The sequence below is a fragment of the Amblyomma mixtum genome, chromosome 3 (genome assembly GCF_055824585.1).
Source record: "Amblyomma mixtum isolate Tamu chromosome 3, ASM5582458v1, whole genome shotgun sequence".
Taxonomy (NCBI): Eukaryota; Metazoa; Arthropoda; class Arachnida; order Ixodida; family Ixodidae; genus Amblyomma; species Amblyomma mixtum.
In genome coordinates, this window is record NC_143014.1 from 65,727,496 (window position 1) to 65,742,254 (window position 14,759).

The window sequence follows — 14,759 nt, forward strand, 5'->3', positions numbered from 1 at the left end:
GTTCGAGATGTTTGCATGAGATACATGTCATCGGTACTGCTCGATAGATGGCAACTTTCATTTTGTCACTGGATTGAGAAATTGTAATCACACAACCAAATTCCACCCGTGTGAATTCTCACCTGTAAAAAGCGACCGTTAAAAAATGTGACAGACTGAATCACTATGTGTCAGTTGAACCACAGTGTGTTTTAAAATTTCTGAGTATAAGCCACTGACATCGCATGACGTAGCTATACTTCGGTCGCCAATCGTTGATGTATTATCATCGGCCGTAATATCTGTGAGGCTCTTATTGCGATAGCCATGACCTGGTGCCGAAGCATCACATATTCAAGCAGCCTTCATTCGTGAACGTAAGTGAAAAATTTGTTGTAACTCTTCGCTTGTTCATCTTTTCATCTCAGGAACACCAGAATCACCGAGAAGGGAAACGTTTGCAGAAGTTTGAGATGTTCAAATAGTTGTCCGGTACATTTTCGGGTTGTGTTTCAAGATGTACTCAAGATCATGTGATATGAACTTATATTTTGCTTTTCGGAGGACAGTGCAGTAATCCTTTTCAGCGACTGTGCTTTGCCCATGATGCCTTGTTTTTCCAGCCGTTCAGGAGTTTTGAAAAATGCCTTCTTCTTGGGCATAAGCGTACAGAGCTATATCTGATAGCACGTATGACACGAAAAATTTTACGAGGTGCATAAGTGTTTATCAATTGAGTTGTTTTTTATTTAACAAGCGCCAGTTTTTGTAAAACTTATCCCTCAGAAAATTATGACAAAATGAATCACAGAATAATTGAAAACTAAAGTTAACTTCATCGTAGCCTTCATTACTAAACTCGGGGATGTGTTATTAGGTTATGTGTTTGGTTATGCATTGTTGTTTAGTGAAATGGAGCAGCTTGTAACCACTGAATCCCATAAGAGGCCGATGTTTCCACTCGCGGGAGCCGATATAAAAACAAGATTTAATGTAGTAAGGAAACGGATAGGATGAAAAACACGTTTAGCTCATTGTAGAGGGAAATGTATTCACTTTTCAGTGATATGCGATGGATACCAATTTCAGTTGGTGCGTACGGAGTCAGAAAATACGAAGTTACCAAAAAAACAGATCTGTTCGGTTTCCATTTTGAGTGAAGCCTTTGGGAAAATGTTGCAGAAACCACGACGCTTGTTGTCTACGAAGAGCATTCCGCGTGATACTCACGGCGCCTTTCAGTTTGAATACCACTCTAGAGTGACTTTTGCCTAAGCCTATGTCTGGCCGTTTTATCTGCAATTCGAGCAGTATCCTGTGGAGGTTAGGGATGCCTCTATTAAATTCGCAGTCAACGACGTACGTTGCGCAAGAATATGCGTAAACTATAAGCTGGAAATTCATATTAGATTTGAGGTAAGTAGACACCCATGAGTTGAGTGCGTTCAGTAACTTCTGGTCGGGTATTCTCTTGGGGAACACGGTGGGACGGTTGATGCCCGCCTTCACGATGTCTTGTACATGCGTGGTATCCGACGTGAGCCACACTCTATCGCATCGTCCAGGCGGATCGTCCAGTTCGTTTCGTATCGGCGTCGATCAGCAGCTCCGAGTCTACGTTTTCTTTTTTTCCTGTAGCTCCTCCTACAGTCTGTACTCCTCCTCTGTGGGTGGTGGTCACTAGCGAGCCCTCATCTCGTCTTTCTCTTCTTTTGTCTTCGAGGGTTTATTTATTTTTTTGCTCCCCATCTTCTGCTTCTTTGGCGAGCGCGTGCCGGCACTCCCTCTGGCCGCCCGCTCGGCGTATAAGACAGTACTGGAGATGAACACTTCGCAAAATTTGGTTGAGGTAGCTAAAGAATGCTTCGCATTAAACTAGTTGGTTTAAGGAATAGTCTAAGGTTGGTGCTACGACACTGACTGAAACGTGCGCCTGAGCAGTCAAGTTACCCTGTAGCGTGTCATCGTGGTCCGGCCGCAGAAGACGACGACAGTCCCAGTACGCCTGCCAAGCACGCGCAGACTGGATTTCGTGGCTGCTTAACTGCAAGGCCGGCGGAGCGCTGGTCCGTTCCAGCTAACCCCATTTGATATTTGAATAAATGAAATCACGAGCAAAAAAGATGCCAACTTTTCGGAACTGTAGCGTGGTTTCAATGCGGTTGGCATGCAGATTAAATACGAAAAAATCGCAACTATCAAGTTGCCTGAATATATTCTACGAAGGCATTTAAAGAACGAAGACGTGATACCAATCCATGAACTTTCTAAAGGAGATGAAATGCTTACAAGAAAGGAAAAAAATATTTCTAATTACAAACATGGCCGCGCCGCCTTTTCAGTTTAGCCTGTCATCCCGCTGAACAACAAAATCGCGGGAAATCGGGCAAGGTTTTATCATCAGTAATATAGAGGTGCAGCCAGGTTTCTGTGAACACTTTAGGATGTCAGAGACATTTCTTTCTTGTTCCCAAACCATTAAATTTTTTACGCAACCATGCAGAAATTATGTTTCCTTTAAGTTCGTGCTTGCATCGAAGTGCCTTCTGAGCCAGAAAATGTTTCCTTTTTGTTATGTTTTTTTTTTTTTTGTACAGCGCGTTTCTGCATTCTCGCGCTAAAAGCATGTCAGATCACTTCCACCAACATCGTCACGAATAGTGCGCTGCCGTTCCTCGGATCTCATGCTCGGGTTCACCCTCACTCTGTTTCAGTGTAAAAATACACCGACACAGAGGGCCGGTGGACCGGAGAAACAGACATGGCGCCGATCGCCATGTCACTCACAAAGCTAAGTACAAGCAAGGATATTTATCTCGTGAAGGAAGTTCACTGACGCATGAATTGGTGCGCGAAAGACAGAAGAAGCCTTGAATCACCCCTTGGTATGATCGCCATGCATTCTCTAATAAGGTCGCCGTGGTTCTACCACAGCATCCATGACTACCTAATCCACGTCGATTATACCACGTACCAGACTGCTTATACCACGTCGCAAGATGAGGGTCGCTTGTACAATGGCATGAAAGCACCGAGGTTGGTTTTAACCGCAATTTTTATTCGTCCGAAGCACTCTACACCTAGTAGGATTACCCTAAACACATTGGGCTAGGACAGCTTCCGTTCCGAATGGTCGACCGATTTCACCTTGCTTTGGCATCTGACAGCCACCCCGATTAGCTGAGATGTCGGAGCAACTGCTTCAGCGACGTTGGACTTCGCAGACTCAAACGAAAGCCGGTGCTTTCTTACTTCTGCGTTTATTCGCACCGCTGGAACTGCTTTCTATGCGCTGCATATCTTTACATAACGCTTCAAGCACTACGCGGTGCGGCTGACTAAGTGTGTTTTGATTCAGGAGACGTGGTTGGAAGACCAAAGGCAGTGCACTGCAAAAGAGCGTAATGCCCTCCAAAATACGCTGTGACCTTCGGTACCCGAAAGAACTCTCTCAAAATACGAATGCGACGTCACTTGAGATTTTTCGCGGATATTTTCTTGCAAATCTTCTAATGACGCACTACGAGGACTGTCGTTACATATACACAATTCTGTTTCAAAATAATTCATTCGTTCACTGTGTAAGAAAGCAAGGTTTCAATCGATAATTCGAAACAACAGACTTGCTAAACGGCAACTTGTTAGGCGAACATCCGCTTCGCGCTGTCAGCGTCGCTTTAATTAGCATCGGTGAACGGCAGCAAACACTCATTAAGAGAGTTGCCGGCTGTAAGCACGAAAACCTCCTCTGCTTTTGTTTTACAGCGGCAGCTGTATTTCGCGCGTTAGTTAAAATCATGTCGTCGTCAGCGGCGATGTCATCCGCGTTTTGGCCTTTTTTGTTCTCCCTACATTTCTGTCTCTCCCTTATCTCCCTCCCCTTTCTTTCTTACGCCCTCTATATCTCGCTCGTATTTATCGCTGCGCCTGCCTTGTGTGACCGTGTGCAGCGCATGGTCATACACGTGACGCACGCCTATCTATACACCCCCCCCCCCCCCCCCCTCTTAAAGTTACTAAACGCTTCGAGTGGCATCTGCATTTCGCACCACCTCACTTCACCTGTCGCTGAAGTTCTTATTGCCGCAAGCTTAAAGGTCTAGTGAATCTTTCATCTCATATGTTGGTCGCTCGGCTCCTCGACCTCGTAAGCGGCACCTGTACATGAACCACTTTGGCAGAGGCCATTTTTTTTTTATTGCCCGGAGACTGTGCTCCGGCGAAAGGCGTTGCTGCATATGCATATCGCGATCGCATCAGATCAACAACCGCGGCGGCGCCTTCTCCGTTCGCAGACAAGCCCATCCTGAGCGTGGAGCTGGGGCCGCCGTACCGCAACTCGAGCCTGGTCGAGGGCTCGGACGTCTTCCTCGAGTGCAAGGCCCGCGCCAACCCGCAGGTGACCGACGTGGGCTGGCGGCGCGACGGCAGCGTGCTCGTTCCGTCCGCCGGGCCCCAGGAGCTGGTGGTCAACGACAACTTCCTGGCCATCCAGAAGCTGAGCCGCCACGACTCTGGGAACTACTCGTGCTTTGCGGGCAACTCGGAGGGTGTCTCCGAGAGTGCTTGGTTCAGCCTGCGCGTCCAGCGTGAGTCCGCTTTCCTTCTCTACTGGCAGTTTTTACAGCTCTACGGCAGCTTCTTTCAGCGCTGTGTTACGATACATTAAATTGCACTACTTTACGGAGTGGATACCAAGAGAAGGCAGACGTAGCAGGGGGTGGCAGAGAGCCACGTAAACGAATGTGGTTACGAAGTTTGCGAGGATAAGGTGACCAAAGCTGGCACATGAAAGGGTTATAATTGGAGAGAAGTGGGAAAGGAATTAGTCTTGCAGTACGTACGATTGGGCTAATGATGGCGATGATGATGAAGATGGCGGCATTGCAGTTGAAATAGTTTCGCCTACAATTTATTGACTGCCTGTTGCTTTTTGAGTGTCTGCAGGCACTCAATTCATCGCCAAGAAAGGTTTCCGTAAATGCAGATTACGTTAGTTTTGTGCACCGTTTTTTTACCCAAGGCCTAGAATATCGAAGACAAACATCACTGAAGTAAATAAAAAAAATGCTAGGGTTTTAACGTAGTTAAACCGAGTAGCCGTGCGAAAGCATGTGTTTAGCCCGGTTGGAACACCGTTTCGCTTTGCTGAGGCGTCGGCACGATTGGCGACGATATTAGACTCAGGTTAAGCTCTGATCGAGGTTAAGCTGATCTGATCTCTTCCCGCCACAGATGGAAGATGACGATGTGCAATGCACAGCGTGAGAGTGAGTTGCAGTTGAACACTGGGCGTGACCGGCTCCGGCGATAGCCTAGTGCTCTTGCGCAGCGGCATCTACGATGCTGATCTGTTCTCACCGTCGCGGGTTTGACTCCCAGCAGTATTTATTTGATTTATTTTCATTTACGTACATACACGTACGTACTTAGGTGACAAGATTCTTGTTCGGAGTTGGTGAGATTATGAGTGTTTTCGCACTAAAACCACATCCAAGCTTTCGGCCGAGTAGGCGTCGCAGATGTTGGCTCCCTAAGTACCGCTTTTGCCTTCGCAGGTGCAAACGAGAATGGAAGAGCTCTGCAGCAGTACGGCGCGTAGAACTTATCATGAGTGCCTTTTTTTCCTTACTTCTGAGCCTCTTCCGTGTACATAGATAACGGAAGGAAAACATAAAAAGCACGCTACACCCAAGGAACCGGCCAATGCGGCATTGCCGTGTTTGACGGCCAGTCTCCAGGTTAGGCGATGTTTTATGCGGAAGTGAAAAGTTGGTGAGCTCACAGGCATGGGATCGTAGCAGCTGCTTCTTTGTAGCTGAACACTTTGACGGTGCTGGAAAACCAGGTATCAGGATTAAAGCAAAAACAGAAGTAATAATATACTGTTCTCGAGACCTAGGAAGAATGTACGATACACAATTTAGTGTAGTCATTGCTCCCAGGTTGTACGCATATGATTAAAAGGAGACTACTTGTAAATTCTCACATATTTCAAGAGCTCGCATCAAAAGTCTGAAATGGATTCTGTGCTCCTCAGTCAACTCTAGAACCGGTTTTTGGAGCTGATTAAATCAAAAAGCGAAGCAAAAGTATGCTTTATTGACAACACGTTGTTTTTGCGAACGCTTAAAAAGAAAATTGCATTTATAATTGTTTTCTGATGAACAAAGTCTTAGGATGACTCACTGTTCAGTGAAAAGTACACGTGGACTGGGTAAGCAAAACAGTTTTTCTTTCGCTACCGTAAGATATTTGATACCAATGACACCAATTTTTGACGCCAAGAAAAGTACGGGAAAGAAGTCTCAGGTGACCGAGAAAATTTCTTTCTTCTGTAATGGAAATAAAACAGCGCAAGAAAGTTTTCGCTAATACAGATCAAACGACAGATAGTAAGAGAGAAACCAACTCACCATGGGGGAAACCTAGAAGACCTGAGGATAGCTGGAGTGGTACATGCACTAAAAATGAAGCTGCGGCGTAGTTTGTCTACTTGGATAAAAATGCATTTGAATATATGTGGAAAGTATAAATGCCTGAGCTGCGTGCAAAAATAATCGGTCTAACCAGCGCAACTTTTCTTCTAACCACTTCACATATTCGTTCCATAGAAATAGTAGCAACCATGTCATTACTTGAACGATTCCGTCTTTATTTAAGCCCTTCTCTTTCGACGTAGACAGTGCGCGGCACCGGTATTTTTAAAGCAACAGTTAGCTTCCTTCTCCGCTTTCTTTTTACTGCAGCATGCGCTTTGATTGTGAAAACCTTCTTCATTACGAGCCAGAATGACGAAGGTATTCTGTGATCACAACCTTCGTCTTCATGACCAGCAAGTTCTCCCGACTCCCCTCCTAAGCCCCAAAAGACATGCATGGCCTGTCAAATAACCGTGCACCTGGTTCGCCAAACCTGCAAGGATGCATTGCTCTTCGGTGGTAATAATCTTTGAGCGTATGAAAGATTTAGTAGCGTGACAAGCAGGTTGATCAGGAGGAAGACCGCGCATCGTTTAGGGTAATAAAGACAGAGTATCCGAACCGACCGCATTTTATCATCTGTAACTCTCTCTGCACAAGCATCTTCATTATTCTCCAATTAGAGTGATTAACCAGAGCCTGTTTCCGGTCCAGTAACACCCTTTCTGTCTGTTTTTGTTTCTATTTCTGACACTCGGAATGATAATTACGGTGTTTCTGCTAATTACCAGGAAATTACTAATGGCACATCTAGAGCAAACAAAAAAGCAACTCCTCCTGCTGGGCAGATAAGTTATTACCTATAATTACCGTGTTGTTGCAGAGCGGTAAGCTTCTTAGCTCAACGAAGCGCCTGCTCTCTGTCCGAGTGAATGGAGCATAGAGGGGAGCACGACCGTCGGTTGGCCTGCGCCTGAACTGTGCAGCGGTTAGCCTTCGCGCACCCTTCGCACTGGGGTGCGGTCTCTCCATCAAAGGCAGCGAACCAAACCAAAAATAGGTTGTTATTCGTGGGCGTTTCCTTGTGTACTATGCAGTGGGATACCGGTGTGCTCCAGCAATAAATCGCCATTCTCGCCGTTTTTTCATTAACGCAAGAACGATAGGGTTAGCGGCTGCCCCGAAACTGCAGCATCATCGACAACGACTGTGCGAACTGATCTGCCTGGACAACCCACGAAAAAGCCGAAACTGTTTAGACATCTGTATTTAAATGGACGTAGTGGCGCCTTAAACGTGTATGAGGTGTCCCATTAAAGATTTGCTCAACGTTTAAACTCATCACCTAACCTGCTACCGACATCTGCACTTGCGAAGAAACTTTGCTATGTTGGCTGCACTGTTATCGGCGGTGTCCAAGGGGATATCTTAAGCGTGTTGTCGCCTCATGTTAAGCGTGCCGTGATCTTCAGGTGTTTAACGTGTCGTTAAAAAACCGTGAGTCATGATGAGTCGATCGCGTATGACGACGCCACTGCGGCCTTTTTGTTCGCAGTTTTGGTGTGTTGTTGTGCTTTTCGCTTTGTTATTTTTGAACTATTTTTTCTCAAGCCGCTCGAAGACACAAACTCGCAAAGGAACTGGCTTTATCCCACTGTGAGCGTTGTTCTTTCTCAGAAAAAGCACGTGAGATGCAGCCCATGACCTCGCTTGCGTAGAAATCGCCCTCACTGTTAGCAGTGCACTGAAGTCAGCAATCGTACTGGACGCTCACAGCTATCTGATATTACCAATAGCGTAAGTTCCCATAGGGTCCACCTATAAAAAAAACAGCAGTCCGAGGTGGCCGAAATTTGGGTGTTTACGAAATACCGCGCCGCTCGCGATCAATAACTTAAACCGTGTTCAAGTTGCAAAGTTTGACACTGTTGATAAACGTACAACCACCTGGCAGCTCAATCAGTGAAACAGATGCATAAAAAAATTCATTAATATAACAGCTCCAAACAAAAAGTAAGAGGTAAAAGAAGAAAAAAAAACTTTTCGAAGAAAATGGCGACACAGAGAAATAGATTTTATTGGTCACTTCCAGATGGCGGCGCCATCCGTAAGCACCGAGAAAATGGTGGCGACTGGGAGTAGCCACTTTATGAAGCGGAATTTTCTTTTATAAATATTTTCGCCACCACGACCACCGCACCCAACTGGTATGATATAGCAGCACTGCTGGAAGCGTACGCGTCTTTGTCTCCTAACTCTGTTTTCAGTATTTGAAAGTTGTGAAGGGTAATCTGTTGAATTATATTCACTCTGCATGGTGGCTTGTACCCTTCCTAAAGCGTCATTACTCACTTTGGAATCGAATAAGAATAATGCAGTTAAAAATCGAATTGAATAATAGTCGAATATTTGTGGGATTGTTCGCTAGGTGTACGAATATGCGTACACACCGAATAATTTATTATTTATTTATTTATTTGAACATACTGCTAGCCTCACATTTGAGGCCGTCGCAGGAGAGGGACACTATACACTAAAATCATGGGAAGGAGCGAAGTGCTAGCTGCGCCACCGTAAGTTATTGAATTGTTTTTGTTGTCAAAAGATGCAGCACTGATCTTTATTAGTGGACACTCTGCACGATGTCAGTATACCAGCTCTACGAGCATCATGTCACACGCATAGGAAAACTACATTTTCCTACTGCTGACGAAAGCAAACAAAATGCGCTAAATCTCATTTGAGGAGACGGAACAGAGTTTGAGCCGTGGTCTTTGATGCCTAATATGAAGGCAGAGTTTGCCAAACCTGGCTGAACCCCGTCTTGTCGGCCAGTCTAGGAGCCCTTATGTGCGATCATTATGAACGCTGCCACACAAGAGGACCGCGTCGCGCCGCTGAGACCTCCTCCCCACACACACCGATCTCGGCAGCACGCTGTGCGGCGCCGGAGTGGGCTCTGTTTTTGGAACAATCGACGAAAAAGTAAGAACCGATTTGATTCGTTTGATAACTTTGAACACGCCCTATTTGATTAATTCAGCGAATCGAATGACGGACCCGCCGCGGTGGCTCAGTGGTTATGGTGCTCGGCTGCTGACCCGAAAGACGCGGGTTCGATCCCGGCCGCGGCGGTTGAATTTCTTTGGAGGAGAAATTCTAGAGGCCCATGTACTGTGCGCTGTCAGTGCACGCTAAAGAACCCCAGGTGGTCGAAATTTCCGGAGCCCTCCACTACGGCGTCTCTCATAGCCTTAGTCGCTTTGGGACGTTAAACCCCATAAACCAACCAAACCGAATGACGGATATTAGTTTCGCTATTCGAGAATTCCGAATATTCCCACATCACTATAGTCGACAAGGTGATAATACTGGACATAATAAAGGATTTTTAGCGCAACGACACAACACAAGAAAGACGACAACACGGGCGCGTCTTTCTTGTGTTGTGTCGTTGCGCTAAAAATCCTTTATTATGTCTGAAAACCAACTAGCTCAGCAGTTAACCCTCTTAAACGATAATACTGGAGTCGCTGGAATTATGCTTTGGTGACACAGCGCCACAACGTGCATTCAGAACTCTAAACGTACGCAGCACTTGGTCCGTGCAACATTGATATAAACGCCCGTGGGCCCCGCTAAGCCAAAACTCTTTATTTTGATTACAACCGTAGAGAAAAAGATCCCCTTTAATGGCGTCCTCCTAAGCCGCACTGATTCAGTGCTAGTGATAGTAGCTATAGTCTTAGGTGACGACAGCAACTTATTTTGACCACATGCTCGCAGATGACACAAAGTACAAGAATTTCTTATATACAATAAAAGACAGTTATTTGGGAGCCCTCAGTTATGAAGCGAAGGAAATGTAGGAGCAATAATGAATTTAAAAGCAGCTGAGTGTCGAGTGCCATTCCACTAACACAGCGAATTGTGCCCTTCGGATAAAGTACTGAGCAATTCTGCCGCCAGGACGTTCTGGCACAAAACTTGATTATCCCCAGGACAGCGGCTCTTCGCTAGAAGTGCCGGTGCCGAGCAATCGCTTTCTTGTGCGCGCGCGCTTCCCTCGGCCGAGAGATCGGAAAGCGCGAAGCCGCCGATGAAACAAAGGGGGCCGCCGCTCACCGGTGAGCACCGGCGACAATGGAAAGAGCGGCCATTCCGCCCGGCTTCTCCGCCACCCCCCAAACAACGTGCACGTGTGACGTCTCGCCGAATGAACTGCCTCCATCAAGCGCTCTCGCCGAGAACGCAGTAATGCTCGTGGATCTCCCCGCCCTCGCCGCGCCGCCATTCAGGCCGGGAGGTATTTGCTCTGCTCTCGGTCAGAGAACTTTAGCGAGCGGCCGCCAACGGGCCGGCCGTTTGGATTTGTTTGCGCCGGACAACACAAATAGCTCGGGTCGGCGTGCGTGCGTGCGCGCCGCGGCGGCCGCCAGGAGATCCCGTGTGCCGGCTCAGCCAGATTCCTGTTTTCCTTGGCTGCGAGGAAGAGCGGTCTTCTTCGGCCGCCCTCTGCGCAAATTGCACCCCGGCGGCGGGCTGGCCCAGCCGCCGCTGGCCGCCGGCAGCTGCTGGCGGATCCCGCGCGCCCACAACTTGGCGCTCGGCTCGATGACTGACCGGCAGAATTGCCCCTCGTTTCAGAGAATGCGCGCGGGTCGGCCCCGCGCTTGTCCCGTCGTCTTGATCTCGCCAACTTGATCAGGGGACCCAAAAGTGCCGCCCCCCTTACCTTCTCTGTACCGTTTCCTTTTTTTTATTTTTCACTCCTTGGCTCGCTGTAATTTCTCAAAGGAATGGCCAGGCGGGGCAGCCGGTGAGGTTTTCTTCTTGTTTTTTGCCTTTACTTCGCGACGTTGAATTTGCGCTGATGGCGCTATATAGATCCTCATGTGAGCTCCTTGCGACCAGGAGTTCGTGGCCGCAAGACATTTCAAAAGGAACAAGATACTCTTCTTTGCCTGCTTTTCTCTCGAAGCTCAGCGGATGCTTTTGAAGTACGTAGGAAGCTTAAATCCGCAAAGTAAGGGCTTAACTGTGTTCATGCAACGACTACTTTGGGTATGATGTGGCATTTATTCTACTGCTATAGACATGCTGTTATTCCAGAGTGTTTTCGCAATTGAAAATGCATCTCGTATTCTGTGCTGCTAGCTGTACCGGGCTGCAGTTATCGGAGTTTGTAACGTTTGGTATTGCACTAATTGTTAGCTTTGTTTGAGTTGCAGCTAATAAGAACTGGAACACTGCGTTCACAAGGCCCAATTCTCGAGTCCACAAGTTATAAATATCTTAAGAAGCAATGGCAATCCGATGAGGTAAAGAAATAAGGCCAATAAACCAGCATAGTTGGCAGGCTCGTAATAAGGAACGTAGCCGAGTTGGATATGTATTTCTTAGCTTTATTCAGCCGGCGGCGCTTCTAAGTCATCGTCTCAAAACCTGCTGCTGCCGATCTCATTAGTAAGCACTTTCACCAAGCCTCGTGCGTTTGCTTTCACCGACGAACATTACAGAGAGAATAAAATTAATTCCGAAACCTGCCCGCGCCGTGCACACGAGGTGACGGGCGACAGCTGGCTTATCGTCCTTTCATATGCGTAGTTTCTACGGATATGCTACAGAATCACAATGTACATTCATGCCAAGTATAACTTCGAACACGCCGTATGCTCGGGGCATTATTCACGAAGTAGTCGGATCCCTGTGCTGATGAAGAGTTATGCACATGGCTGCCAGTTGAACTAGCAACGCTCGCTGCTGTGCTCATCACGGCGCATTTAACTGTCATGAAGCGCAAACCGCTCCACATTAGCGGCGTGTTGGTTGCAGATAGTACTGAGCATGGCTATACCTTCAGATCAACCAGCCTTTATATGGTATTGATGTCGCCTGGTATTGATGCCAGTGTATAGAGCATAAAGTCCCCTCATATTTTTAGGCACGTTAGGCAATTGGCTTGCTTCACAGCACCGAAAGAAATATTTTTCTGAACATTCGCATCCCGTAGACTTTCGCTGCCGACAGTACGTCTCGTACGCGCTCAAGACACGGGCCCAGGGCAAAGGATCGTTGCAAGAGGCAGTACTCCGTGTTAACTCCCTGCCCTTTGATGTAACATAAAGTTCATCAGTCCAGTAGTTCGCATACTCTGAGAGGGCGCAAAGTGAAGAATCATTATCATTACTTCTGTACATGAATTACCTGCTCCGCAATATATATATATACAGGTATTCAGACGAAGGCTCCCTAGTAGGGGACTAAATTCGAACCTCCTGCACACATTGGATATGAGTTAGTTTAAAACAAAGGCCAGCAATGAGGAAACGAATTGAAAGTTGTAGCGGGAAAAAATCTTTGCCAATGGGCAAAGCAAACAAGGTTTCAGTGTATTGTCTAAACCCGCTGCGGAGGCTTCGTGCTTACGGCACTGCGATACTAAGCACGAGTCGGCCAACTCTGTCTTGCTCACACTATAATGGAAACACAATGGACAGCGTCCCGTGAAGAGAGACTTCGGATCGCGTTAAAGAAGCCCTGGTAATCTAAACCGAGTCCTCCATTACGGCGCGCTTCAACGCACGATGCAGTTGGGCACGCGAGGCCTAAGGGTTATTCTAGCTTCCGCTTTCACTTATCCCTTTCTTCCACATCGTGCGATGCAAGAGAAACGCTGCGAGAAGACTTCAGATCAGGATAATATTCACTGAGCTAAATGCTGTGCAAGTCCATGCCTGAAGACCGTAGTATTTAATATTTCTTTAATATGAAGCACAGTTTGACGCCACCCTTCATTAGAGCACACCCTTCTGAATGATCTTCCATCGCCTCTAGCGTTTTCATTCAAAACCTTTAGCAAACTATCGACAGTACAGGTTAAAATACTCAAACGGTTTATTTTCTGAAGCCATTTAACAAAAGTTTTCCCTTCAGTGTCTGCCGGATGCCGCCAAAAAAAAAGAAACACAGCGTAACGATTTATTCTATGCTATACTTGATGGCGCTACATGGAACCATCCTGTTTACCTAAAAAATTTTCCCCTAGGTTATGAGGCTAAAACATCATCACTGACTGATTATTTCCAAATTATTGACCTGCCGTACACCCGGCTTCAACAGCTATAATTTATAGTTGTGAGGCTATCCGAATATCCGACTATCCGGATACCGATTAAGGAGCATATTTTACTTGGTATCAAGTGTTCATAACCATGCAGGTGCTTCGTACAGTATTTTAGGCAGGAGTTCGCAATGTAGTGGAAACTGTCCACTACACAGATGGGCAAATTTTGTAGCCCGACAAACTTTAAGAAAATAATTCAAATTTTCGCAACGTGTGCGCTCCATGACATCTCACGTGGCTTGAAAAATAATTGTTTCAAATTTTGACTGATAAGTTCTATTTGCCACGTCCTTAGCCATGCTTACGTGGGGTCTTTCCATCACATCTCCAGTTCCTAAATTCGCTCAAACAGTGAAACCTTAATTACAGCCACTCTTTTCATGAAGATTCCGAACTGTGCGTAGCGTAACAGTGATCACTGGCATACCCTATGGTATGGTTTCGATTGATTGATTGATTGATTGATTGATTGATTGATTGATTGATTGATTGATTGATTGATTGATTGATTGATTGATTGATTGATTGATTGATTGATTGATTGATTGATTGATTGATTGATTGATTGATTGATTGATTGATTGATTGATTGATTGATTGATTGATTGATTTTCATCTTCTTGTGCGCCTCATTGTGGTATTCAGGTGCCAAGTGCCTGACATACATGGCAGTCCTATATAAGGGTACGGATCAAATAGGTTGCAGTAGTCGCCAAGCGTACGTCACCTAAGGAAAAGAAAGAAAAACCGCGAGGCACGCAAAGTGCATTTGGCTGGCGACATGAGAAATGCGCTGCGGGTTATCCCATCTCCAACAGATGTTTGATCTAGACGTCGTAAATCGATTCTTATTTCGCGCTAAACCCCTAGCCCTCCGGAGATGCCATTTCCAGCCCGCTTCTCTCCTGGCTTTGCACAGCGGCAAAGGCGGCTTAGGCGAGAGCTGTTCCGCACAGGCGAGCGCCAGATATCAATAGAACGCTGGGGGGACATAATTTAAATGGCGAAAAGCCCCGCTGCGACAATTGGGTCCCCTACTCGCGTTCCCTACGTCGATGTTTAAAAGTTGTCCGACAACGCTATTTGCGAGAAGCCTCCTTTTCTTTTTTTTTTTCCTCTGGGTGGTTTCCGCGCAATTCATTTCGCTAAAAACGAGAAATGCTTTCGAATGTAGCTAAATATCTCTGCGGCTTTGGGACCGCACCTAAATGCATGGAGGCGTTCGATACCGA

General features: G+C 46.5%; 1 protein-coding gene across 2 annotated transcripts in view; it reads left to right on the top strand.

The window, feature by feature from the left end:
• Nucleotides 1-14,759, top strand: part of LOC149350471 (neural cell adhesion molecule 2-like) — a 425,822-nt gene that overhangs the window by 324,837 nt on the left and 86,226 nt on the right. For both annotated transcript variants that reach the window (XM_089576882.1, XM_089576883.1), the window contains exon 6: nt 4,275-4,568. In XM_089576882.1, the coding sequence (XP_089433008.1) occupies nt 4,275-4,568 (294 nt within the window). The remainder of the gene's footprint in view (nt 1-4,274; nt 4,569-14,759) is intronic.